Below are 24,936 nucleotides of genomic sequence, written 5' to 3'. Positions count from 1 at the left end.
TGGTGAGGTTTTCCGGGCTTGATATAACTTGTATGCATTATTGGATAAAAGTACTATATAAGTGAGTTTAGGCCATGCAATACTTCCAGTAAGGGTACAGCAACGCCCGGTTTGACGAACCGTGTTAGCCCAATTGGAGATTGCATACCCCCCCATCCTTTCTCGCCGAGTGAGATTTCAAATAGCATGCCAAATTCTGATCAAAATTTTATAGATTCAAATAGGTGAAATATTTACCACAAATTTATTAATCGTATTTTTTAAATTTACTAGACCTGCAAGGTATCATTTAATATTTTAGAGGGAGTGAGGTCGTTTTCCCTTTTAGTATAAATTGTACAATAAATTAATGCAATACTGTGTTATTTATAACGGCGTGAGCTTTTTATGTGATAACGAGTGAATTGAAGGCTCATCTGGGTTTTTCTTATCTTTTGTATAATTGTGTGTTCCACTTAAGCATCACACTTATTGGCTGGTATATTTGGTTGGTTAACACGAACAATCTAATTAATATTTGCGGCTTGATACTGTAGCAGTTGTCGAGGGTCCTATTACACGATGAGCAGTAAAAAAGCATCGATCGTGATGTTAGCTGCTGCTGACGCCAGCCGTTTTGGCGAAAGTATTAACATTGTCTTCCGGTAAACCACGTTAATCATCATCTATTTATTACATCAGTATTAATGTAATTGCCATTCAATTTTTATTGTGTTTCCATTCCAAATGGTAAAAGATGGAAGAGAAGTCTCTACAAGATGATTTGGAGGCATTCACTGGTTTTCCTTGTCGTTTACTTCTCGTTAACAGCACTCTACAATTTCGGTTTAGAAAAGGACAACAAAAAGTTAATTCCAAATTTGTCCACATACCGATTTCAATTATATGAGTTCTCATGTGTAGCCCTTTTTCTCTTTTCCTGACAGACACTTTGAGGCTTTAAGCGCCTATTTCGCCCGCTACACGCGCTCGTTTAACTGGATGATTATGCTCGGATTCTTCACCAACACGGCGCTGCATCGCTTGTTCACTCTGCAGATGACGACGCCTGGCACAGCTAAAACCACCACCATCTTCATCATGTCTCTGAAACAAGATTTACCTGAAGTATAAAATTGTTAAACAGACGACGTCAGATATTTATAATTATTATTCGAATAAACTTACTAAATGTTTATTTTCTTTTCGGACGAAAGGGTCCGGATATTGTTGACCAGTACGCCCGGTGGGTTGTCCTCGCATGGATCCTCACATTCCGCTCCGTGTGCAAGCCTTTACGAGACAAATTTCCAAATTTAACTGCAATCCAAACTTCAGGTTATATTTCACTACAGAGTGATAAGTGAAATTATAAGATGCCCTCCTGTTTGACACCTCCTACTTCTATTTACTGTATAGGGATCCTTTTAGAGGAGGAGAAACGTATTCTTCAGCGCGGAGGATATCCCACACCACGCCCTTTAATTGTCATCGAGTGTAAGTTTCATATACGGCAACATATCAAATAGATTTGTTTTTAACTAGGCTATTAAAAAGTAAAAATGATGGGATTCTGTCCTCAGGGTTACTTTTGCTGCTCAAAGAGTGTGTCAAGGAAGACCGTTATATTAACAAGTCAAGTCACAACAAGAACGTTGAAGCCGTCATGACGTTCAAAAAAGGTTGCAGCAATATCATCAAGGTATATTATCCGTTATATTGTTTATACACCATATTACGTGAGATAGAAATAACGAAGGTTATTTGGTTCATTTTCAGTTCTCTACACAGAACATTCCATACGCTGTCATTCAGGTAAAGATTTAAAAATAAAAAAGGAAATGATTTACTATAATTGTTCTGCTGAGTTAATGGCATTACCATGTTGTGGTGACTGTTGGCTTAAAGGCCGTCATCATTGTAGTCTACTGCTTCGGGGTGGTTACGGCGATGGCTCGCAATCTTCCAAAGTTTGACAATGAAATCGTTCGCCACGTCATTGGGTACTTCCCCGTGATGCCCTACATCCAGGTTGACTTTTATACTTCTCACTTTCACTTTCACTTTTGTCTCTCTTAACTTGTGCATTCCCTTGAAATGCCAATCTTTGGTAATTAAGTTATATATTGTTCCTTGCACACACAATGCTTTGTAGTTTTTCGTATTCATCGCTTGGCTCAGTGTCGGCAGAGCAGCCGTGAATCCATTCGGAAACGACGACACGGACATTGACGTCAGAAAACTTTGCGAAGCTCACATGCAGGTAAACGGATAGAATGCCAATGGCAACAGAAAGTTTCTAAATTTAGAATTTTATTTACTTGTAGGACCTCAACTGGCTGACAGAACTATATACGAAAAAGTTGGATGACGTCTTTTATAATCTGGTGAGAAAATTTCGGAACAAAACACATGTAAGGCGAAAATTAATCGATCTCAAATATGTGTAGCCTCAAAAGCAATTTAGATCTAATAACCAAGAACAGCCCTCAAAGCTTCCATTCCTAGAGACAGCCTGTTGATTTCGGCAAAGAGACGACTCACGCTATTGTCCAAAGTGTTGTAGAAAAATCCTCATAACGCACACATGCACCATCGCAATTTATTCAAGCGAATATTGGAGTGGACACATTCTCTGCTGCTGCAGTTGATTTAATTGTATATTTAATTTGTATTCATTATTGGCGCGCCTGAATTTGAATAAAATTGCGGTTCTTTTTAGGTTGACTCTGATTCTGTTTTAAGCATTTTTCAAGTCCATCGCTAGTACCGATGTATCGTAGAATTTAAGTGGATAAAAAAAAGGGATCAACTACCAGCACCAAAAATGGCATGAACGAAATTAACGAATAAATCCAAAAAGACTTTCACAGGTACCAGTATACATTTTAAATGCCGCATTTTGCATAATTATTTGACCCAGACGATAGAGGATTTTCTACTTTCTCGATTAAAAAGTCGTCGCCTTAACTTGCCACTGAGACTGAAACCTATGGCTTACAGGTAATCAGGTGCACATTACTATAACACGACCTCCATAAGGAGAGACGCGTGAATTCAAAAGAATTAAAGGAAAAAAAAAGAATTGCGAAAGTAATTAAGAGTCATTAATTGGTGAAGCCCACATCTGCCCACATCTGCCTGAGACAGGTGAAGATTTTCATAAATTTTAAAATTACATTTTTTCGTTTTATTCATTTTATTTGGACTGGATTACGCAACTTGTTTTTGACCTCGGCGGCTCTCCAGTCGACCGAAAATTACGGAACTGAATTTTACATTTGGTTTTGGCATCCAAACAAGAATACAGGTTTTGTGTTGTATATGAAAAAGTGAAATTGGCAATCAGTTAAACTCGGACGTGTATAGCAACAGGGACACACAATGCCAAATGGCAGCAAATAATAGTTTATATGCTGTTTATGCTGATCTAAAAATTTGTCTAGGTTAGACCAGACTTTCATGGCGTTCAACTTTCTCTACCCGCCGTCTTACGGTGGTGGATTAAGAATGGTTACATGTCCTTTACGACCTTCACAGTTTTCTCAACCAGCTGACACGAACGGCAACAATTTAACGCACATCGAAAACAGTTACCTTCATTCGAGTTGCGTTTTTCTTACCAATCAAAGCACTGCCGGATTGTCCGGATGACATACACTCACAGGCTTATTCAGAGTGATGTTTTCATTTGTTGTTGTTGTGTGCGTGCAACTACTTTTCAGAGCAACTGAATAACTGGACTTCCATCATGAATGAGCATCTGAATGAACACGTTTCATTAACCCTTGCCAAATCATTCGAATTCGCCCAGGCGGATGCTCATCGCCACGTTTGTTCCGAAGATGCCTTCCATTCAACAGCGACTAGAAAAGCCTCCCAAGTTTCTCGGAAAAAATCTGAAATGACAAGAGTTCCGTCGCTCCAGGCCGTCACACGAACGGCACCCAACACTAGCCGTTTCGACGGTTTCAAAACTCTTTTCCGGCAAGGAATTTAGAAAATTATTGCGTCACAATCTCAGTTTTCGAAATGATTTCATCATTGCTTAACAAAAATTTACAGATGGAGAGGAAGCATCTACAAATTAGTTTGGCGACAATTTGTGATCTATTATGCCTTGTATCTTTTTATGACCATCGTCTATGAATTCATGTTGGATGAGCCGGGCAGAAGGTGAATGTCTAATTTTAATTGATCAAGTTGATTTTTATCTTGAATAACCAGTTTTCTCAATTTTAATTTGCAGGCATTTCGAAGCATTGACCAGGTTTCATATCACTTCTAGTCAGATATTTTTTTAATTGAATTAAAATAAATTATTTAATGGGTTTGATTTCTTTAGATATTTTTCAAAGAGTGCTTCCACTTTGAATCTAATGATAATGTTAGGCTTCTTTACATCTACAACCCTTCAGCGCCTTTTCACTATGCAGACGGCCATTCCGTAAATGCTTATTATAATTAACTTTAGTAGTTAGTAGTTAAATAGTATTATTATTATAAATTAGCGGAACGGCCAAAATCATTTCTTCGTTCACCATGTCACTGAAACCCGACCTACCGGAGGTATGATACGTTTACTTTTGGTCTTAGGCTGTAAACTTAACTGCTAGCTACATTTTATATGTTCAGGGTTCCGTAGTCGTACGTTTGTATGCTCGATGGGTGGTTCTTAGTTGGATTCTGGCATTCCGAAGTGTTAGTGGCCCCCTGCGTGGTAAATTAATTAATTCTAACTAAAAAAATAAATTCCTTATTTAATATTCAATTATTAACGATTTAGAAAAGTACCCGGACATGATTTCCCTCCAGATTAAAGGTTGGATTTCTCTTTGTGGATTTTGAATTTATTAAAAATGTTATACGATTAAAATTTATTATCAAGGAATTCTTCAACCACACGAGAGGCTGATCCTCGAACGCGCTGAAACCGAAGGCGATTTAACTCCTCGCCCATTGATTGTTATTGATTGTGAGAATTTATTTCACTTGTTGACATGCAAATATTCTTTGGTGATCTGACTTTGGCATTCTCATTTTGCAGGGATGTTGCTGTTGTTGAAGGAATGCTCGACATTCAATCGTTACAGCAACAAATCCAGTAGCCACAAAAATGTCGAAATGCTCATGGCGTTCAAAAAGAGCTGCGGAAATATGATCAAATTCGCAACCAAAAATATGCCACACGCCGTTATTCAGGTAATTATTTGGAAAAATAAAATTATAATTGCTACAAGTCTAATAACGGAATTTTAAAAAATCTCAAGGCTGTTATGATAGCGGTTTATTACTTTGGATTGATGACCATGTTGGCCCGTGATTTGTCGACACCTTCGCCGGGCAAGCCTGTACCTCAACAGCCTGCGGAGCATCACACTGACACCATCGAAGAGTCTATCAATTCATTCCCGAAATACCCAGACGGTGGACGTCCAGACCATGACAACATCGTGAAGAATATCATTCTCTACTTTCCCTTAATGCCACTGATACAGGTGACATAACCTTCGTAATATTACTATAATTCTGTTGATTCAAAATCAATTTTATTCGGCAGTTTTTCATCTTCTTCGCTTGGCTGACATTCGGCAGAATGGCAGTCAATCCATTCGGTGAGGATGAAACCGACATTGACCTCGATGTCCTTCTTGAATCTCACATTGATGTAATGTATCCGCCTTTATCAATTGACACACCCATTTGATTAAATGGTTTTAATAGAAAAGCGGTGTCTTTTCTTCATAACAGGACCATTGGCGTCTAGGAAATTTGTATACAAACAAGTTGGAAGACTTGTTCCCCAATTTGGTGAGTTAAATAATTCAGTTTTTAAAATTGGAATGATACATCTGACTATACCGAAATGCCATTTACATCAGCCCCATAAGAAATACGTCGACGCGGCTCTACAGGCTCAATCCAACAAGGACAAGGATGCGTCCAAATCGAAAGCCCCGGATGATCCGCCGGTTGTTCCAGTTGCGCAACCCACGAGCCCAGTTTTAAATGTCATCCCTTCCTCCCCCGAAATGGGAGCATTCTCTATAATGGGAGCATCGGCGATGGAAGAGAGAAATTACGAGACCGCATCACCGCTCGTTTACGATCGACGGCTATCGACAGCCATCACAATCGATGACGCCACTCGAACCGATTCGCTTCACGTCCCTATTTGGTGAGAGATTTTTCATGGCGTGTGACCTTGCCAAGATGCAAAGCCAGCATGCACACCCCCGTAATGATATCGAAGCAATTGAAATAGTCAAGAGCATAATACACATGTCACAAATTAGTTTGGAAAAGTAGTTTTGATTTTGGGTGAAAAAGAAGATAGACATATTCAATTTTAAGCTTCATAAATCATAACTCTTATCACATTGGTGTGGCTGGTGTCAACATAGAGTGGGAAGACACACCGTGTAGGAAGCCAACACGAAGACAAGATTTAGCAGTTAAGAAAGAAAACTGGTTTAACTGCGTTCGATTCTTGTTGGAAAAGATTCAAATAACAATCAACGTCTCAAAAAAAAAAAAATAAAATGTTTTTTCAAAAGAGATGAATACCACGTGATTGTTTTGTCGTTGTAAAGATTTTGTGCTTCCTGCGCCAACAAAGTAACAAGCCTGTGATAGAGAAAGGAGAAAGCCAACACAATTTATTGCGTGTCACAAAGGGGCGTTGTCCTTTTATCTAAACGAACCGAGAGAAGAGGTAGAAAGTTGTGTGCTCTAGAGATATCTGGAGCAATTTTTCCATTTTCTCGGGGTCGTGATATCACGCAGTTACGTTTTGCGCGAAAATATAAAACCGAAAAAAACACCTAATCACTTCACCAATCGATTTTTCAATATTTTTGGAGTTATAGTTTCAGAATCCATTTACATTCGTAAGCGCATTCATGAGTGAAAGCCTCTAACGACTTTAAGCTACTTTTTCTTCCTATACAGTGCGATCAAATAGTTATGGCCATTTTTGGCACCACTCCTTCGGATTTTTCGAATTTTCTAGTATCAGGTTACAAAATAGTCAGAGACGGTAAGGAGGGGTTGCCAAAAAATTGTTACTCCCCCAAGAAAAAACAATTCGAGTATAGTGACAATGGTAGCTACGAAAAGTAGCTAAAAAGGTGATTACACTATAACAACAATCAATAGAGGATTGACACAATAGAGCCTAGTTCGTTCCAGAGATTGCGCCGAATCATTTAAGAGACAAATGATTCAGACCCCAAAACCCATTGTTAATTAGGTCGTCTTTTCTTTGGGCACGGCCCGCTCGACTGAGAAGCAGCTCAGACCCAGTTTTCTTAAGATTATTCTGTTGAGCAGTTTCAGCTTCTTTACGAGCAAGATCAACAGGGGCCAGCAGAGGGCGGGCTTCGTCATTCCGTTTGATTGTTTCTCTCGCGGTTTTTTCTTCCGGGATTCCTCTAGTGAAATTGGTTTACTCTTTTGGAAAGAAAGAAAAAAAGAATCGACCCGCCCTATCGCCCAGTCTCGACAAAGAATTCACGGCGGACAGCCGCTCCGCTTGTTGGTTTGGATGTAGCGGCCCGTCCGCATTTTCAGCTTCCCCGACGTCAAATCATTGGCCAATTATCATGATGCATTACGAAAGGTTAGTACGAAAAAAAAAACAGGTTTATACTCTACAATTAACATTCAGCCAGACATGCGCTGATGAAGAAATTATTCGCCAAGATGAATTAATTCAATGCAATTCCCAGGAGCAAGAGTCAAGTGTTCCAAGTGCCGAGTGCGCTAGCGGTCGCCAATACTGCGCCCGATGCTAATCGTTTCGGAGAATGCATCTGCATTCTCATGCGGTAAGTAAAATCACAATTTATTTTAGTGCATATCACCCAAAACCTGGTGGATAAATATGAGCCTGATGGACTCGTTTCGTTACGTTCTAACTTGATGTGATCGTTTGACGTGTTACTACACCTGTTTGCGTGTTCTGTGACATGTAGAAATTCGGACACATTGACTAGTACTTGTCCTTGATCTGCATTGCAGGTGGAAGGGAAGCATTTACAAACTGGTATGGCGCAATTTGTTGGTGTACTACACTCTTTACTACATGCTCACCATTTTACACAAATTCATTCTCGACGAAGACGGACAAAAGTAATTTCTACATTGCATTTGAATCACCTTGTTCCCAATATATAATAACACAAATGCTTATGTTTGTGCGCAGAACTTTTACAGCGTTGGCGAAATATTGCTCCCGCAATGAGAACTCGTTTAATTTTATGATTATGCTAGGCTTCTTCACTTCAACGGCTATGCAACGTCTCTTCGCCATGCAAACAATGATGCCTGGCACGGCTAAAGTCATCGGTTGTTTTACCTTAGCAATCAAACCAAATATGCCAGAAGTAAATGTGTCTGTATTATACTGTATGTTATATTACTCGCTAAACCTATTAACTTGTTAATTGATATGCAAAGGGACCATTTATAGTTGAACAATTTGCTCGCTGGACGGTCATTTCTTGGATCCTCACTTTCAGACTTGTTAGTAAACCACTCCGAGACGTAAATAAAATTATTTTTCATTCATTTCAAAAAATAATTTAATTTTAACTCGACATTTGTTTTTCGTAAAGATTTATCCAGACATGTTTTCACTCCAGACGGCAGGTATCAATCCTAATAATTTCAAGTTGAAATCTCTTTTTCTTTAACCGTCTATAATAAATAAATAGGAATTCTCCGAGACAAGGAACGATTGATTTTGGAGAGAGCTGACGCCGATGACGACAATTCGACACCACGTCCTTTAGTGGCCATCGATTGTAGGCAGTGTTTTTTAAACAATCCAAATGGGGCCAATTTTATTGTCTAATAACGATTACGATTGCCATTGAGAAATCTAGGGATGTTGCTTTTACTCAAGGAAACGTCGAATCAGAATCGTTTCGTCGAAAAATCCAGCCATCTCAAACTCGTTGAAGCTGTTTTGGCTTTCAAGAAAAGTTGCGGAAACACCATCAAAGTTTGATTTCTTATTTCACACATTTTTTTTAAACTTTTCTTTATCATACATTTCTAACGAAATTTTTCAAACGCCAAAATAGTTTGGAACGCAAAATATTCCGCACGCTCTCATTCAGGTATACACGATTTGATAATAAATTTCCATGATGAGAATTCCTCTAAGATGCGTAAAACCCGATTTCAATCAAACTTTCCATCGTCCTTCATTATCTACGGTTGAACGCACTTGCTATGTAACTAGTTCAAAGACGTTCAGCGGTTCGTTTATTAGAAAAAAATGTTGACCCAGATTGGAAAGTGTTGGTCAGCTACGTTTTACGCATAGACGAATTCTTTGTTCAGTCTAAAAAGGTTTTTTTTGTCTTCAAGTGTTAATTTCTTTTCTTGTCCGAAACAGGCTGCCATAATAATCGTCTACGCTTTTGGACTGCTTACGCTCATGGCCCGTAATCTGGACGAGGACAACGAAGAAGAGAATAAACTAGCAAATAACATTGTTTCGTATTTCCCTATATTGCCCAGCATGCAGGTGACACACCCTATTCATATTTCTTATTTCGGTTTGAAGCAAATGATTTCATTGGGAAATTGATTATAGTTTTTCATTTTCCTGGCCTGGCTAAAATTTGGACGAGCTGCCGTGAATCCATTCGGAACTGACGAGACTGACATTGATATCAAACATCTGCTCAAGACCCACATTCAGGTTTGTAAATTAATAGCCACCTCCTAAAGATTTCATCAAATTATTTGCACACGTTTTACGACAGGATTCGCTTCGGCTGACGAAACTCTACACTCAAAATTTGGAAGACTTTTTCGGCATGATGGTAAGTCACACAATTTATACAGACATTCAATGACCCGACTAAATGTTTCAAATCAATATCATTTCAGCCGCAACATCAATATAACGAGTCAGTAACCATCCACAGCAATGTTGTTCATGTTTGAGAAATGCAAAAGAAACATATGTATGGTGTGCTGTAGAGCTTTGGGCGGCTTATTGTAGCCACCCGTCTTCGCCCTGTATAAATGCCTGTTATAGAATGAAGGAATAAATGATATGAACTCAGAAAGGGCTATATAGCCAGCACCACATAACTGTTTTTTCTTTTTCTTTTTGGTTGATGCTGAGCTTGAAAGTTGGCCGGCAGCCAGACCCTGTTCTACTGGCGTCTATAACTTTCTCTACCTGCCTTACGGCTGTGTTGTGGCTCAAGAACAGTTACAGTCCTGTTCCCAAACTTTTCCAGTTTGGTTCAGCATCTGACGCCGACGCCACAGTCTCACAGTTTCCATGCGTTTGAAAAGAGGTGCGTACCTTGCACACGTCGAGGTGTCTGCATCTTCTTGCCAATAATTAAAAAGTGCCGGTATGTGTTGTTGTTGATAATAGACCAACTAGTGCGATTTGTGTTAAGTGATGTTTCCTATGACGTGTCTTTCCCAGAAATTTCCTACTGTGATGCAATGGTAATTTATAATATCCAAAATGATGCAATGCTGGGCTGTCCCACTGCCTCTAAGACTCATATTTCCATTTCAGATTTCATATAGAGTTGGAGATTCATCATGAATGATCACCTGAACGAACATCGCCCTCTCAATCGTGCAAAGTCATTTGAATTCACGACTCTGGATGCAGCCACCGTACCGCTGGCTCATCAGTTCTCATTTAAAAAGAAAACGTCCTCCCAAGGGCCGTCTAGAAAAACCTCTTCCATATTAGGCCCATCTAGAAAAACGTCCTCATTAGGCCCGTCTAGAAAAACCTCCAAAAATTCGTTTAGGAAAAAATCAGAAGTGATGATAGTGCCGTCACTCCAAGCCGTCGAACGAACGGCTCCCAACGCCCGCTATTGCGACAGCATTAAAACACTTTTCCGGTAAGTCCTTTCACGAAATCGATTGCGTCACAGTAAAACAAAGAAACAAGATTCTTATGTCATTCATTTCCCACCAAATTTGCATGATATTAGGTGGAGAGGAAGTATATACAAATTAGTTTGGCGGCACTTTGTGATCTATTACGTCTTGTACGTTTCGATGACTGTCTTGTACGAATTTGTTTTAGATGGGGATGGCAGAAGGTAAATGCAATTACTTAATTTTAACTTTGAATAATCAATTTTTATTTTTATTTTTTTTTTATCTGCAGGCATTTCGAAGCTTTGACAAGGTTAAATTCTGCTCAATCTAGTCAAATAATTTTTTAAAATTTCATTTCAAGTTAATTACTTATTATTGGTTCAAATTAATTAAAATTAGGTACATTTCAAAGAGTGCTTCGACTTTGAATCTAATGATAATGTTAGGGTTCTTCACGGCCACAGCCCTACAACGTCTTCTTGCCATCCAGACAGCCATTCCAGTAAATAACTTATTAACTTACAATGATGTCTTTGGCTTAACTTATTTTTCTTGAAAATAAGGGTACGGCCAAAACCATTTCTTCGTTCTTGATGTCATTAAAGATGGACCTACCGGAAGTACGTTTTCAAAACAGATAATAACCGACGCTATTATCGTATTTTATAGCGCTCTATCAAACTTTTTTTTTGATTTACAGGGGACCATAATCGTATTTCAGTACGCCCGATGGGCGGTCCTCAGTTGGATTCTCGCTTGCCGCAGTGTCAGTGTCCCTTTACGTGGTAATTCAAATAAAATATAAGAATTTCTATTTTAAATGTCATCGTTTAATACATATTGCATCTTGCATGGAAAAGACAAGTACCCGGACATGATTTCTCTACAAAGGAAAGGTTAGATTCTTATTTCAAATGCATTTGAAATAACAATCATGATTTTATGATTGAAATTAATAAAAGGAATTCTTCGACCGTACGAGAGACTGATCCTTGAACGCGCTGAAACGGATGGGGATACGACTCCCCGCCCTTTGATTGTCATTGATTGTAAGTAGAATTGTTTAGGCTAATCCGGTTCGGTAAACTGACGGGTGAATTTCTTTTTATTTGCAGGGATGTTGTTGTTGTTGAAAGAATGTTTTAAATATGGTCGCTACAATAGCAAATCGAGTCACCACAAAAATGTCGAAATTCTCATGGCGTTCAAAAAGAGCTGCGGCAATATGATTAAATTCGCTACCCGAAACATGCCTCACGCTGTTATTCAGGTAATTATTTGGAAAACAAAATTATGAAACGAATCACCTGAAGGTCAATAACGGAGTTTTTTTTTTTTTAATCTTTAGGCTGTTATAATAGCGGTGTATTATTTCGGACTGGTCACGATGTTGGCCCGTGATTTGTCTACGCTCGTACCCATACCTCATCAGAGTGATGGTGATGCACCCCTAGATTCAGGACCGAAATACATGGATAATGGACGTCCCGATCACGACGAAATCGTTAAGACTATCATTTTGTATTTTCCCGTAATGCCACTTATGCAGGTGAGGTGTAAAACGTTTGGTTCGTTTTTGTTTTCTTGATATTAAATTCAAATGATTGAAACGCCCTTTCTTGTCTACAGTTTTTCATCTTCTTCGCTTGGCTGACATTCGGCAGAATGGCAGTCAATCCATTCGGGGAGGATGAAACTGACATTGACCTTGAATCAGTTCTTGAAGCTCACATTGAGGTATCATGTGTCCATGTTTAGCCATCAATATGTTTGACAGCTTAACAGAAAATTTACATCTTTTCTTATAACAGGACTATAAACGTCTAGGAACTTTGTATACCCAAAATTTGGAAGACTTGTTCCCCGATTTGGTGAGTTAGTTAAATGCGTTAAGTTCTAATTCTACGATTCATTGTCTGTCGCTGCATTTGACCATTGAATTTCATTTTTTTCAGCCCCAAAAGAGATTCTTTGATGCGGCTCTAGAGGCTTTAGAGAACAAGAAGGACCAGAAAGATAAAAGTGAGTCAAAAACAAAAGCCCGGGTTGATCCACTAGTAATTCCTGTCACACAACCCACGACATCATTACATAAAGTCGCCTCATCCCCCGTATTCAGTGCATTCTCTGCGTTCGGAGAAAGGCCGAGAGACGGGAGAAGATTTCGTGAACCGTCGCCGTTCGCTTTTGACAGAAATTCTACAGCCATCACAATCGATGACGATAATATTGAAATGAAATCGCTTATTGTCCCTATTGACTGATAGATTCCCAAAGTGATGCTGGTTCCAAAATGCAATGCCATGACTCTTGTGTTACCCATGTAATTTAATAGTTTTTAAAATCAACTTTATACACTGCACTATTTCACAAAAAAATGAGTTGGGCAAAAAGTCAACAAATAGTTTATCAACAATAAGTGTAGACAAAGTCTCGGGTAGACTGTGCGCTTATAAAGTGTTAAGAAAAGACTTCTGACGTGGCACAGGCCGTCAGTCGCAGTACACGTACGTGAACTACGTGATTGTGCACGATCTAATCGCAAGCTAAGACTGTTGCCAGCTGTTGTACGGTCATCACTGAGCAATTGTTAAATATGAACGCCAAATCCCAAATTGTCCTAACCAAGAAATTAATTCAAATGAAGAACGACAAAAAAGAAAAGGAAAATCTAAAAGCCAAAAATCAAGACGACCTTTAAATTTTAAAAAGCTGAGCTTAAAGTAGGCCGGCAGGCACAGACTCTCAAACGTTCCACTTTCTCTACCTGCCTTCCGGCTGTTATGGCTCAACAACAGTTACACGCTACAGGTTGTTATGGCGACCTTCCGCTCAGTCCGTCTTCACCATCTGACGAGAATAAACGCCAACAGTTTTTTGTGAATAGAAAAGGGGTGTGCCATTTCACGTAGAGGCTGTTGTCTTTAATTTCCGCTTTGAAAAGAATTGCTGATTTCGTTTTTCGGCCTTTGCAATTGGTCAAGTGATGTGTTAATTTATCTGTGTTTGTACGTGAAATTTCCAACAGTGATGCAGTGTTATTGATGTCAATAATACCGCCAAATAATTGTTTCCAACTTTTGAACTTGAATTATTAAATTGTTTCGTACAATTTAAAGATTCGTCATGAATGAACGACTGAACGGGGCCGTCAAACAAGCTCCGGCTCCCAATGCTCTCTATTTCAACATTTTCAAAACTCTTTTCCGGTAAGTGATGTTGAAATATGAGATTGCGACACAATACCATTGATTCATTCACCACAAAAAATCGCACAGGTGGAAAGGAAGCATATACAAGTTGGTGTGGAAACACTTTGTAGGCTATTTTGTATGCTATCTTTCGCTGACCATCTTATACGAATTTGCTTTGAATGAGACGCAAAGAAGGTAGAAGCAAACATTAATCGTTAATTCAATTTTGAATAATCAGTTTTACTTTTGATTTTGCTAAAACAAACAGGCATTTCGAAGCGATGACCAGGTAAAAAATCGCATATACCATCAGTTAGATAATAATTTTTCAATTAAATTGGTATTAATCTACTTGATGGATTTGATTCAATAATTAAAATCAGATATATTTCGAAGAGTGCTTCGACTTTGAATTTAATGATAATGCTAGGATTCTTCACGTCTACAGCCCTACAACGTCTTTTTACTATGCAAACTGCCATTCCCGGTACAAATTATTATTGCAAATTATGAATCAATTAGGTTTCAATTCCGTTTTAAATTAGGTACGGCCAAAATCATTTCCATGTTTATGATGTCATTGAAAACTGATCTAACGCAGGTAAGTTTACTTGTAGAAATTAACGGCTGTTAAATTTTTTTTAATCGACATTTTTTTATTATAAGGGTTCCAAGATTGTACTTCAGTATGCCCGATGGGCAGTTCTCAGTTGGATTCTTGCTTTCCGTAGCGTCAGTGCCCCCCTACGTGGTACATTTATTTGATAAATTATCGAGATTTAAATTTTAAATTTAATCCTCAACTTTCTATTTATATTTATCAATGTACGGAAGACAAGTACCCGGACCTGTGTTCTCTAGAGAGGGAAGGTAAGATTCCTTATCTATTGTTTCGAATGCAATTTTTTAAACGAGGAGGTGCCGGTGTGGCGGCATCTCCCTGTTGGTCAAAAAATTGTCTTGTTGCACTTCAAGTGTTTAAAATTCAAATATTTTTAAATGTGATGGTTTACCCACAGACAAAGTTGTGAGGTACGAAAACAAGCCTGATCTGCAGTCGTTCGACAAATGAGATTTTTGTGAACCCTTACTGAGAAAAAACAAAAACTGATGATGTCAACCGCCTAGCTCAGGTGTCAGGAATAATCCTACTCCGTGACTACGTAACGATTCATAATCAACGCCACCCAAAATTGTCAAAAAGAAAGAATAGAGATCAATTTTGTCCTACCTTTATGCCTGGGATAATACAGCCAGGCATCCACAGTTGCTCCATCCATCCGCTGAAAAGTTGAATCCATCAGGCAGCAGGATAGGAAGAAAGGGATGAAGAGATCCGTAATTCAGACAGACGTTGATTTTTTCTCCAATATCAAATTACCACCAGACGTACGGGATAGGGTAAAAAGGGTGTCCTCGTGAATACACCCATATTCACATGGGCGTACACGAGGACATTTTAAGAAAGGGGGAAAGGAGAGAACTCGATTGACATCGGTAATTTCACAATGCAATGGGATGCTTTTCATCTAAATAAAATTATAAAATGGGTTACGTAAAAATATTGACAGAAAAAACAAGCAATGAGACACTGCTGGGTAAACCCTAATTGTTAATAAGTGGGAGAATTCAAGGTTTACATGTAATACACTGCATAAATGCAGCATTAATGTATCTAGTAGGTCACAGGTAACACCACAATAAAAGTAAGGGAAATCATTACCCAAGAGTGATGATCGTGAGATTGTTGCTGATGACGACAGGTTAACACCTGCACAAGAAAAACTTGCAAATTGTGTAGTTATGATAGCTGGCTCTGGCCTCAAATCTGCAAAAAAGAAAAAAGGTTACATCGTGCAAACAAAATACCATGTATTAATTAACAGGGAAATCACATGATAAATGCTAGTCTGGCACTAACATTAAACTAAGGTTTAACTCTTCTATAGCTCATCCCACAATAATTTGATTTGCATTCTTAGTTTTCTTTACCCGCTATACAGCACGGAGTATGACGGTTATCAAAAACAAATAAATCTATAAGAATATAAATCTTAAACTTTGTCTCTAACTTTTTCGAAATTTTCAACTGAACTGACTGAACGAAAGTCGAAAGCAGACGACACTTAAACTCGTGGGGGTCCCCCCCTCCCCAAAAAATCGACCCCTTCCCTAAATCGTTAATCCAATCCGCAAAAAACGATAAAAACGTAAAAGTAATAATAGTAATAAGACATATAAATAAAAAATTATAAGAAATATAAATTTAAAAAACAATAAATAATAATAAAAGTAAAAAAATAAAAGTAAAAGCAGTTCTATCGTCAGTGCTCAACATCCGCTGAACGGAGGAGAGGAAATAATTTTAAAATTAAACTATCGACAGAAATTCTTTTACCGTCCGAGAGACTGATCCTTGAACGCGCCGAAATAGATGGGGATTTGACTCCTCCCCCATTGATCGTCATTGATTGTAAGGATTCATTTCAATTGTTGACATTATGACATAAAGACTTAAGGACTGACGCACCTTTTCATTTGCAGGGATGTTGTTGTTGTTGAAAGAATGTTTGAAATGCAGCTGCTACAATAACAAATCGAGTCATCACAAAAACGTTGAAATGCTTATGGCGTTCAAGAAGAGCTGCGGAAATACGATAAAATTTTCGAAAAGGAACATGCCACACGCAATCGTTCAGGTAACAAATGCTGAAGCGGATCACCTGAAGGTCAATAATAGAGTTTTTACAAATGTTTAGGCTGTTATCATAGCGGTGTATTATTTCGGACTGGTCACGATGTTGGCCCGTGATTTGTCCACACCCTCGATGGGCAAGCCCACACCTCAACAGCCTGACGGCAATCAAACTGACGTCATCCAAGAGTCTATCAATTCATTCACGAAATACCAAGATAGTGTGCCCCCCGACCATGACAACATCGTGAAGACTATTATTCTGTACTTCCCCGTAATGCCTTTCATGCAGGTGAGCTTTAACAATTTACGTATAAAGTTAGCAAAATACTAAATATTGAAATTAAATTATTTTGTGCAGTTTTTCATCTTCTTTGCTTGGCTGACATTCGGCGGAATGGCAGTTGATCCTTTTGGTAAGGACGAAACTGATATCAAAGTCAAACGACTTTTTGAATATCATATTAAGGTAAAACGTAATCGTATTTATCGATTGATACTCGTCACTTCCATTTGACAACGTGGCGTCTTTTCTTATAACAGGACTATAGGCGTCTAGCAGCTTTGTATGCACAACAGTTGGAAGACTTGTTCCCCGATTTGGTGAGTTCATTATTCAGATTTCAGTCACGTCTTATATTGAATGACAATTTCCACAAAAGGGATTGTTCGATGAACCATCGCCCCCGGATGATTCAGTCGCACAACAAGCCACGTCTCCACTTTTAGATGATGTCAATTCCTTGCCCGAAATGAGTTTATTATTATCTGTACCAGAGGGAACGGCGAAAGACGAGGTCAGATTAAATGAGATGTCACCGCTGCTCCTCCCTCACACCACAGGTATCACAATCGATGACGCCGTTTGACCGGTGCCAAAATGCAAAGCCAAGACTGTTGTGCAGTGTCCTTGTTAGAATGATGGTCAAGTATACCAGTGAGATATCTTTTCATTTTGTAATTGAAATGGCAAGTGAAATTCCACGAGCCGGAATCAAACTTGCCGTACAAATAATAATATAATTGCATCTGTAATAGAAACCGTTTCACAAATTAAATGAATTCGATGTAAAGTCTAAGAAGTAATTGAACTATTTTGGGAAGTTTGCGGTTCATTTGAACTTTGCAATGCTGGCAGGAGCGATTCGATTGGATGAAACCTTAAAGGCGTTGCGTCTGATCAATGCGGACCGCTTGCTAACCGGAAGGTAATTGGGTTTCAGCAACACTTCGTCGCTGTAAGATCGAACATCTTTCGCAACGAAAACAGCGTCCAGTGAACTGGTAACCCCAGGATCAATGGACATGTTTGTCATGGATGAGGTCGTTCTCGATCCTTGCAGTAGAAATTTCCTCGTCTTGGAGTCGGCCGAAACAGCCTGCAAGCGTTAAAACAATTAAATTTAGTGTGATCATTTTTCCATGACGCATTTCAACATAACCCTTTTATTTATATTACCTGAAGAACAGTTTTGACTAGTTTAGGTGTGGCTGGTTTGGTTGTAATAATCGGCTCGCTAGACAGCTGTCGTTCGGAGGATTTCTTAACTAGTTTTCTTTTATAGGATATACCGGTATTAACTGTAATTATTTTCACATTTAATCAAATAATTTCGATAAACACCTACTTGGCTTTTCTTTGCAAGACTTTTTGAGCCTCCGGATGGTATTCAAGGGCTTCGTTCAAATCGCTTTTGCTCAAGACGAATAAGTTGGAATATCCCTGAGATCTTTTTGTCATGCAAATTTTTAGATTTTACATATTGAACGAATGATGATTATTTGCGTCCGTTACCTGACATCTGCCATTCTTCGGTTCCCTCCACCAACAGCCAACAAACTGATTTCTCCAAAGACGCTACCTTCGCTTAAAGTGACCAAGATTTTGTCATTATTCGGTCCGCCCATGACTTGAACTTGGCCTTGTTTGACGATGTACATCTCTTTGCCTACTTCTCCCTAACGACCGAAACGAGACGCTTGTTAGTACGAACCATTGAATGCACAGGTTGTAAGGTGCAGACCTTTTTACAAACCAAATCCCCCGGTAGGAAGAGAACAGGTTTCAATTTCAGCACCTGTTTCAAAATTAGTTTAAATTGTTAATTTGTTAAATTGTTAATTCAAATTGTTAATTTCAGTTTAAAATTCACCAAATCACGGATCAAGGCAGGATCACAATCCTGGAACAACTGGACCTTGGAGAGTGTTTGCACATGAACGTTCATGGCGATGTCCATCTGCATGTTGTGAGGTAATGCAACCAGCGATGCAATCTCATCTGTCAATTCACAAACTGTGACGTCAGTAACCAAAATTTGCTTATAAAGAAAGAGGGCTCAATTTTACCAAGGGTTTTTTGCGTCGACCAGCTATACGTAAACCACATCCTGATGCGGTCCTGTATCCTGGGTGGTAAATTCAAGCGGTTCATTAACTGGACAGTGCGGTCGAGTCGTTCACGATATTCGGTTTTGCTCCTTTCGGCTGCGGCCATAATATCTCTGATCTTTAAACCGCCAGAGCAATAGATGGTTAGCATTCCGGGAAATAAAAGAAAAACGACTAGGACATATCATGCGTGAATTGCTAACACACACCTGACCGATGATGGCTGCGCATGCAAAGACGCCAATCAGCCAGTTGAAAATCATGAAGGTCCGATCGACATTGTTGGCCGGCTTCGGGTTTTTTCCTATTTTTGTGGCAGTTTTCATGGCAAAGTAGAAGCAGCGTAAATACCTGTTATTAATGTCATGTATATATTTTAGAATTCTAATGTGCGGAAAATGTGGGAAGCTAATGGAGGAAAAAATAACTTACGCATTTCCTTCTCCTTGGAAGACGAAGGCATCATTGCCTATACCAGCCCATTTGGAATAGAAGAAATAAGCACAGGCGTTAAGGTGGATCAAGTAGAGCATGTAGAACAGTGTCCGTCCGATACGGATGATAAAAGGTGACGGTGCCATCATATCCAGCCGGTCGAAAAACTCCCAAAATGGTAGAATCTGTTTTTTTAAGAAATAGTTTTAATGATCCTATCAACACATGAAGGTCAATTTGTTATAAATACCCGAATCATTCGTGGGAAACGAAGAAGTGAACTTTGTAGACCAAAGTAGAGATATAGCAGATCCAACGGAGTCAGCGACAAGACATCGATCTAGATAAAAGTTCCAGGTAAAATCTCGACGGCCATCAAAAGTCTCATTAATAAATACCTTGGATCCCAAACTGGCGATATAGTTGTTTCGACAGTCGGTCACGTCCTCGACCCAACTGCCCTCGCGAACGAAGCGAAGCCTCGGCCGGATGAGGAAAGTGTCGGCCAGGTAGGCGACATCTGCCACGTAATCAGCAATCAGCCACAGGTGGATATTGGAGTCATCTTGATAAGGAAAGGTAATTCTGAGCGGAACGCTCCACAAGTTGTACATGAACGAAGAGGACACCACAAAGAGCCAAGAGATGTAGACTGAGCCTGCAATTGAACATCGACAATGTTTAGCAACGAATGGTTTGGCGACGAAATGGCACGGTTCAATGCCACAGCACTGTGATGTGAATTGACCGAATAACTTGGATTACTTTGAGGGTGGAACGTGCGCGGGAGCCGAAACGGTTTCGATCCATTGATCCACGTTCGGCCTTTAGGCTCAGGCGCCGGATCGATGCGTAAGCTCAGCGGCGGAGGATGTGGCGCTGGGCCTCTTCCCTCTGAAAAATAAAAAAAATAAAACGAGTGACCGGAAAAATAGCGTGAAAAATGTAGCGTGTAAACGTACCGTGATCGGAGGAATCGGTGGAAGGTGTTGGAGGTTGGGCTATTCGTTCCTTGAGCGCTTTGGCGCGGTCGGTAAAAGCGCTAACGAGCCGTTGAATCCTCGACGAAACAAAATGATTCTTATCGATGGAAAAGATTGTCCTGTATAAACGCGAGTTGTTAAGTCCTTTTAACCTGTTGTAGGGTAAATTTCACTGTCATCAAATATCTACATTGAACTGTTTTCACTGATACAAGACGAGGCGACCGAGAGTACTGTAGGGCGGCGAACCCACGTCCTACACGAGTCTTCTCTCAGTCCGACATCTTCGTCGATGGAAATGGTCGGGATCAGTTTCAAAAATGACTTTTGTTTCTCCGTGACGAATGAATTTGACGAGCAAGTGGTCGTGACTGGCGCTTTCTCCTCCTCCGACAGTTGTTCAACTACAAAACAAAAATAGGAAATTGGATCAACCATCCATCATTATTTAATGCTATGCTTGATGTCGTATTTTATCGTCGTTTCACGACAAGACGACAGGCTATCGGACATGAAAAAACATCTTGTAAACATATCATAACAGCTAGTTATAGCAGATGGTCAGCTCATAATCTTTGTCTAAATAAATTGTGCACTGGACTGAAATTGGGTCCGTTTGGTCTACTGCGCCACCTAACGAATCGTCTTGCTGATTATGCGTGATGATCCGTCCGACAGTAGAAAAACCAACAAACAACCGAAAGAAGAAGAAGAAAAAAATCTGTTTCGTTCCCTTCTCGCGCACTTGTTGCAGATATAAGAAATATAGATAAAATGTTTTTGTTACTGAATTTTTTGGCCACATGCTGCGGTAAGTCACAGCCGACAGAGCGACCCATTCGCTGTAACGGAGACGGTCGTGTCCAATCTTGCGGAGCAATGCGATTCAGTTCCGCACTCGTTATGTAGGTCACCGGAGGAGAAGGTGGCGGAGACTCGGGTTCAATGAGAGGCACGACCAGATGTCGTTGTAAGGTGTACTCGTCTTGGGGGGGACAAAAAATGTAAATGAGATTTTGATTCAAATTGGCTCCAATTATAAAATGTAAGAAAATTAGGATAACTTACTAACACTACGAGGTCTTGACATGATGGATTGGAAATGCAGATGAGATGAAACGGTTTAATTATTCAGTTGGGTCACGAAGAAAATCCTAGTGAATTAGCCGACCCATCATTCACTTGGTTTGGGAACACAATGACTATAAGCCCGCAACCGAGTCAAGTCTCTCATGTGTCGATGGTTTTGCTGCTGTCGACATAGACGGTTGCCAAGAGCAACGAGAGAGACTTTGACCTGGATCACGATCGATTCGTTTCTTCTCTTCTTTGGATATACCCAAAAAGCAAAAGATGAATTCAATGCGGGTCCAAGACCAAAGAGCCAACCAAACCCGTCGGGAAAACCGTATCTTGGTGTTTCCTCGTTTATTTGAGTCAATTTAATGTCAATTCGTTATGGATGTCATTAAACGAAAAAAAAGCTACTTAACCTATAGTAATACTAATTTCGACGGGGGAATGAAAAATGTGGTTATTAGTAGAGTATAGTATGGAACGGCTTAAGTACGTTACGCTTTCCAAAATCAATACGGGGGCGTGGTGAGGAAAACCACAAATGGGGACAAATGGTTAGATGCGGGAGCCGTTGTTTTAGGTGGGACAACAGCAGCAGAAGATCTTCGGTGGCATCCAAATATTTGAGACTTGGCACACTGACGATGCGATTCACAAAAATATAACCTGCACAGCACAAAAACAGCTGCTGAACATCACGTGACTAGAAGGATAAAGAAAAGGTTCTTGTTTCTATATAGGGGTAGTAAGTATGCCTCCTAGTCCTCCTTTTCTCGAACATCTGTACACCGTTAAGGTAAAAGAAAGAAGATGGGCCGCCATTAATATCATAACCGTTTACACCACCACCACCGTCTCTCTCCAATGTTCCTGAAATTTTACTTTGTTCATCTTCAGATGCGTCCATGATATCGGCACACCACATGGAGTAGCAAATGAGGCTGAGGAAGCCCAAGGGCAGTCCAATGATGACGCTAGTGAGAACTGGGTTGCCGTACCACATGCCGCTGAGAGTAGTAGTCGCTTCGTAGTACATGCGCATTGCCCGAGCCAACACACCCATCCCACCATAAGCCTAGTTTCGTTAAGGAAAAACAACAACAGGTTGGAATTAGTTTTACGTTGCTATCATGGATTTTCTCTGTCCCCTTACCTGAATATCGTTTTGGAGAATGCGGTTGAGGAACTCGGCCAGATTTTCCGGCGTGATAATATCCGTATGTTCTTCGGGGATGTGATGAAGGTAATTGGTTGCGTTAATGACGATGAGACTCGGCACTGGCAGTGTTGTCATGGCGATTGAATTAGCCAATTCGGGAGACCCAGTCCAACCAAAGAGGAAGTTGCTGCAAAAGATAACAAACGTCAATATACAGCAAACCTAAATTATTAAATATGCATTATAATGTTAAATACTCGTGATAGGTACTGTGGTGAGTTTCTGCGAACCGCTCAACAGCATCTTTATAGCTAAAAACATAAAAATGAACGGCAAACACAACATTGTTAATAGGTTGTTTTTTTTTTTTAGTGAGTAACCTATTTTAAAAAGAATCATTTACTCTCTCATAGCCTTGGGCATTCTTCCAACTTTGTCCACTTCCGTAACGACCAGGACGATGTATTTTTTAATTTTCATGACTTGATGAAAGTTGCCCCCACTGATTTCGACCACATTAGGGAACCTTTCGTGATTGATCCAGTCTCTTAAATCGCTCAATCCCGGTACAGATGGGGCGGCGGCCGTCTCGCTTTCTTCGCCCTCTAAACGGTTTTCCAAAACTACGGGCATGTCATTTTTGTACAAGTAGTGAGTGCCGTCTTTGAAAACCAACACACTAGGAGCGTGGCTGACCGTTTCTATGCCACTGGCTTGTAACACTGGAAGCGAGACGGAGTAAAAATAGATGTACGGTTGAAATTCATACGCCGTCACGTTGAATGCTTCCTGGAATGAGCAATGTTACGGTTGAGAGCTTTATTCTTATAAAGGTACTACTGACGCTGCTGGAAACTTACCCAGGTAGATCCTATATTGTCCCCGACATAAAGAAAAAACTTCTGCTGTGAGTTAATTTTGTCTTTCATGGTGTTAATATCGCCAATGACTTGGATGGGAGGAAGAGCCATTCTCTCTGCGTAGTCCACCAAGGTTTCCCGAGTTCTCTCTCCCTTGTAGTGGAAAGTCTCCCCATTCTTCATGCTGTCAAAAGAAATGTAGTGTTAGAATATTTATCAACAATGGTGTTAAGGGAAGATGATTACAATATGAGAGTTGGAAATCCTTTCACTTTGAATTCGGAAGCCACATTGGGGAACCGAGTGCAATCCACTTGAGCAACCCTCACAACTGGGGGATATAATGACTGAGAAACTTGGTTCCAAATAGGCTCCAATTTTTTACAATGGCCACACCAAGGAGCGTAAAACTTTGAGAATGGATAATAGCATCGAAGGAAATTTAAAAAGTGCCGGTTTGCTTAATATTATTTATGTTATCTCACCATGACAAACCAAGCCCCATCATTTTGCACTTCGAGAAACCTAGAAAGGGAAGAAACCACACGAATTTACGCAATTATAAGCCGGGATCAATAAAATCCATTGTCGATCTAACCTATCACTAAGTTCCAGCACTTTGCCGGATCCGGAAGGTATGTTATACACGAGGTATAGTAAGCCTGAAAGAAATTACGAAACGTCAACATATGTCACTATCAAAAATGCTTTCAAACGATTCATTTTACTAATTGTAAGATGCCACCAATCCATTTTTGACGTGTTGTTGAAACGTCGTGACTCGAGCTGTCAAAAAACCAACACAAACGAAGAGGGGCTGCCAATGCGGGACAATAGATGGCGTCTGAATTTATGGCCTAACTGAATTAGCAATCCAAAAGAAAGATTGCTGCAACTCATCACGCATCAGAACAACAATTATAAATCTAAAAAAAATATATTTTACGACACTCTTTCCAAGTTTCTACAAATTTTTATTTCGTTTCAGTTTTATAATTCACACCCTGGTTTGTTTTCGAAATGAGACCAACTGACTTGAGAGGCGTAGGGATGAGTGTCACCCAAATTTTTCGAGTCGTTAGAAATGAAAACTAAGTAAAAGAAATTGGGTTAAGAAGAGTAACTTTGAATGACGCTCATGTGTGTTGTGTAATAGCGAAATAGAATTTCCTATTTACACACTCCCACTCTCACGAGTCAAATACGCACTGTGCGCACATCTCCATATGGTTGTAATAATATTAATGCAGCTCAGTCTTATACTGTTATTTACTCTACATGT

At 39.7% G+C, this 24,936-nt stretch overlaps 8 protein-coding genes and 1 long non-coding RNA gene across 11 annotated transcripts in view; 6 read left to right on the top strand and 3 right to left on the bottom strand.

Moving 5' to 3' along the window:
* Positions 1 to 24,936, top strand: part of LOC124195517 — a 67,845-nt gene that overhangs the window by 18,242 nt on the left and 24,667 nt on the right. The window lies entirely within an intron of this gene.
* On the top strand, positions 76 to 2,876 carry LOC124195512 (bestrophin-6-like). 2 transcript variants are annotated; one of them, XM_046589949.1, is made up of 13 exons: positions 76 to 224; positions 537 to 644; positions 737 to 847; positions 927 to 1,107; positions 1,197 to 1,317; positions 1,399 to 1,476; positions 1,563 to 1,681; positions 1,759 to 1,794; positions 1,888 to 2,010; positions 2,135 to 2,242; positions 2,307 to 2,366; positions 2,430 to 2,637; positions 2,702 to 2,876. In XM_046589949.1, exons 1-12 carry the CDS (start codon positions 187 to 189, stop codon positions 2,499 to 2,501), a joined length of 1,155 nt encoding a protein of 384 aa, XP_046445905.1. In that variant the 5' UTR covers positions 76 to 186; the 3' UTR covers positions 2,502 to 2,637; positions 2,702 to 2,876. The 2 variants fall into 2 exon arrangements, with proteins under 2 accessions (XP_046445905.1, XP_046445906.1); XM_046589950.1 differs by having other exon boundaries at positions 77 to 224; positions 540 to 644.
* Positions 715 to 15,583, bottom strand: LOC124195519. The gene is made up of 3 exons (XR_006875251.1): positions 15,286 to 15,583; positions 1,168 to 1,272; positions 715 to 1,102 (listed from the first exon to the last, which is right to left on the bottom strand). It is a non-coding gene; the product is annotated as an uncharacterized LOC124195519 (long non-coding RNA).
* Positions 3,171 to 6,274, top strand: LOC124195508 (bestrophin-4-like). The gene is made up of 13 exons (XM_046589943.1): positions 3,171 to 3,966; positions 4,045 to 4,155; positions 4,229 to 4,249; positions 4,325 to 4,426; positions 4,491 to 4,548; positions 4,615 to 4,699; positions 4,766 to 4,801; positions 4,868 to 4,954; positions 5,027 to 5,181; positions 5,250 to 5,477; positions 5,540 to 5,647; positions 5,731 to 5,790; positions 5,862 to 6,274. Exons 1-13 carry the CDS (start codon positions 3,731 to 3,733, stop codon positions 6,159 to 6,161), a joined length of 1,587 nt encoding a protein of 528 aa, XP_046445899.1. The 5' UTR covers positions 3,171 to 3,730; the 3' UTR covers positions 6,162 to 6,274.
* Positions 7,243 to 10,067, top strand: LOC124195513 (bestrophin-4-like). 2 transcript variants are annotated; one of them, XM_046589952.1, is made up of 13 exons: positions 7,243 to 7,600; positions 7,710 to 7,808; positions 8,002 to 8,112; positions 8,254 to 8,366; positions 8,440 to 8,526; positions 8,598 to 8,631; positions 8,697 to 8,786; positions 8,868 to 8,986; positions 9,069 to 9,104; positions 9,386 to 9,517; positions 9,587 to 9,694; positions 9,759 to 9,818; positions 9,886 to 10,067. In XM_046589952.1, exons 2-13 carry the CDS (start codon positions 7,769 to 7,771, stop codon positions 9,940 to 9,942), a joined length of 987 nt encoding a protein of 328 aa, XP_046445908.1. In that variant the 5' UTR covers positions 7,243 to 7,600; positions 7,710 to 7,768; the 3' UTR covers positions 9,943 to 10,067. The 2 variants fall into 2 exon arrangements, with proteins under 2 accessions (XP_046445908.1, XP_046445907.1); XM_046589951.1 differs by having other exon boundaries at positions 7,249 to 7,600; positions 8,186 to 8,366.
* LOC124195506 (bestrophin-4-like) lies at positions 10,066 to 13,251 on the top strand. Its single transcript, XM_046589941.1, has 14 exons — positions 10,066 to 10,464; positions 10,538 to 10,877; positions 10,971 to 11,081; positions 11,150 to 11,170; positions 11,260 to 11,362; positions 11,424 to 11,480; positions 11,561 to 11,645; positions 11,721 to 11,756; positions 11,823 to 11,909; positions 11,976 to 12,130; positions 12,209 to 12,409; positions 12,490 to 12,597; positions 12,672 to 12,731; positions 12,816 to 13,251. The coding sequence occupies exons 2-14, from the start codon at positions 10,564 to 10,566 to the stop codon at positions 13,122 to 13,124; spliced, it is 1,647 nt and encodes a 548-aa protein (XP_046445897.1). The 5' UTR covers positions 10,066 to 10,464; positions 10,538 to 10,563; the 3' UTR covers positions 13,125 to 13,251.
* Positions 13,693 to 17,822, top strand: LOC124195510 (bestrophin-4-like). The gene is made up of 13 exons (XM_046589947.1): positions 13,693 to 14,069; positions 14,139 to 14,249; positions 14,323 to 14,343; positions 14,438 to 14,541; positions 14,600 to 14,655; positions 14,721 to 14,805; positions 14,889 to 14,924; positions 16,441 to 16,527; positions 16,599 to 16,753; positions 16,814 to 17,041; positions 17,111 to 17,218; positions 17,293 to 17,352; positions 17,412 to 17,822. Exons 1-13 carry the CDS (start codon positions 13,987 to 13,989, stop codon positions 17,616 to 17,618), a joined length of 1,341 nt encoding a protein of 446 aa, XP_046445903.1. The 5' UTR covers positions 13,693 to 13,986; the 3' UTR covers positions 17,619 to 17,822.
* LOC124195504 (cyclic nucleotide-gated cation channel beta-1-like) lies at positions 17,697 to 21,819 on the bottom strand. Its single transcript, XM_046589938.1, has 16 exons — positions 21,627 to 21,819; positions 21,346 to 21,543; positions 20,749 to 20,962; positions 20,538 to 20,677; positions 20,341 to 20,469; positions 19,974 to 20,233; positions 19,826 to 19,915; positions 19,573 to 19,760; positions 19,350 to 19,491; positions 19,099 to 19,258; positions 18,903 to 19,030; positions 18,774 to 18,827; positions 18,545 to 18,708; positions 18,378 to 18,479; positions 18,209 to 18,305; positions 17,697 to 18,128 (listed from the first exon to the last, which is right to left on the bottom strand). Exons 1-16 carry the CDS (start codon positions 21,646 to 21,648, stop codon positions 17,862 to 17,864), a joined length of 2,355 nt encoding a protein of 784 aa, XP_046445894.1. The 5' UTR covers positions 21,649 to 21,819; the 3' UTR covers positions 17,697 to 17,861.
* On the bottom strand, positions 21,972 to 24,481 carry LOC124195511 (protein disulfide-isomerase TMX3-like). Its single transcript, XM_046589948.1, has 10 exons — positions 24,383 to 24,481; positions 24,253 to 24,316; positions 24,140 to 24,179; positions 23,901 to 24,064; positions 23,655 to 23,838; positions 23,198 to 23,583; positions 23,052 to 23,105; positions 22,789 to 22,981; positions 22,518 to 22,710; positions 21,972 to 22,416 (listed from the first exon to the last, which is right to left on the bottom strand). The coding sequence occupies exons 1-10, from the start codon at positions 24,405 to 24,407 to the stop codon at positions 22,394 to 22,396; spliced, it is 1,326 nt and encodes a 441-aa protein (XP_046445904.1). The 5' UTR covers positions 24,408 to 24,481; the 3' UTR covers positions 21,972 to 22,393.

The sequence above is a fragment of the Daphnia pulex genome, chromosome 6 (genome assembly GCF_021134715.1).
Source record: "Daphnia pulex isolate KAP4 chromosome 6, ASM2113471v1".
Classification (NCBI taxonomy): Eukaryota; Metazoa; Arthropoda; class Branchiopoda; order Diplostraca; family Daphniidae; genus Daphnia; species Daphnia pulex.
This window is presented reverse-complemented; position numbering and strand designations above follow the sequence as displayed.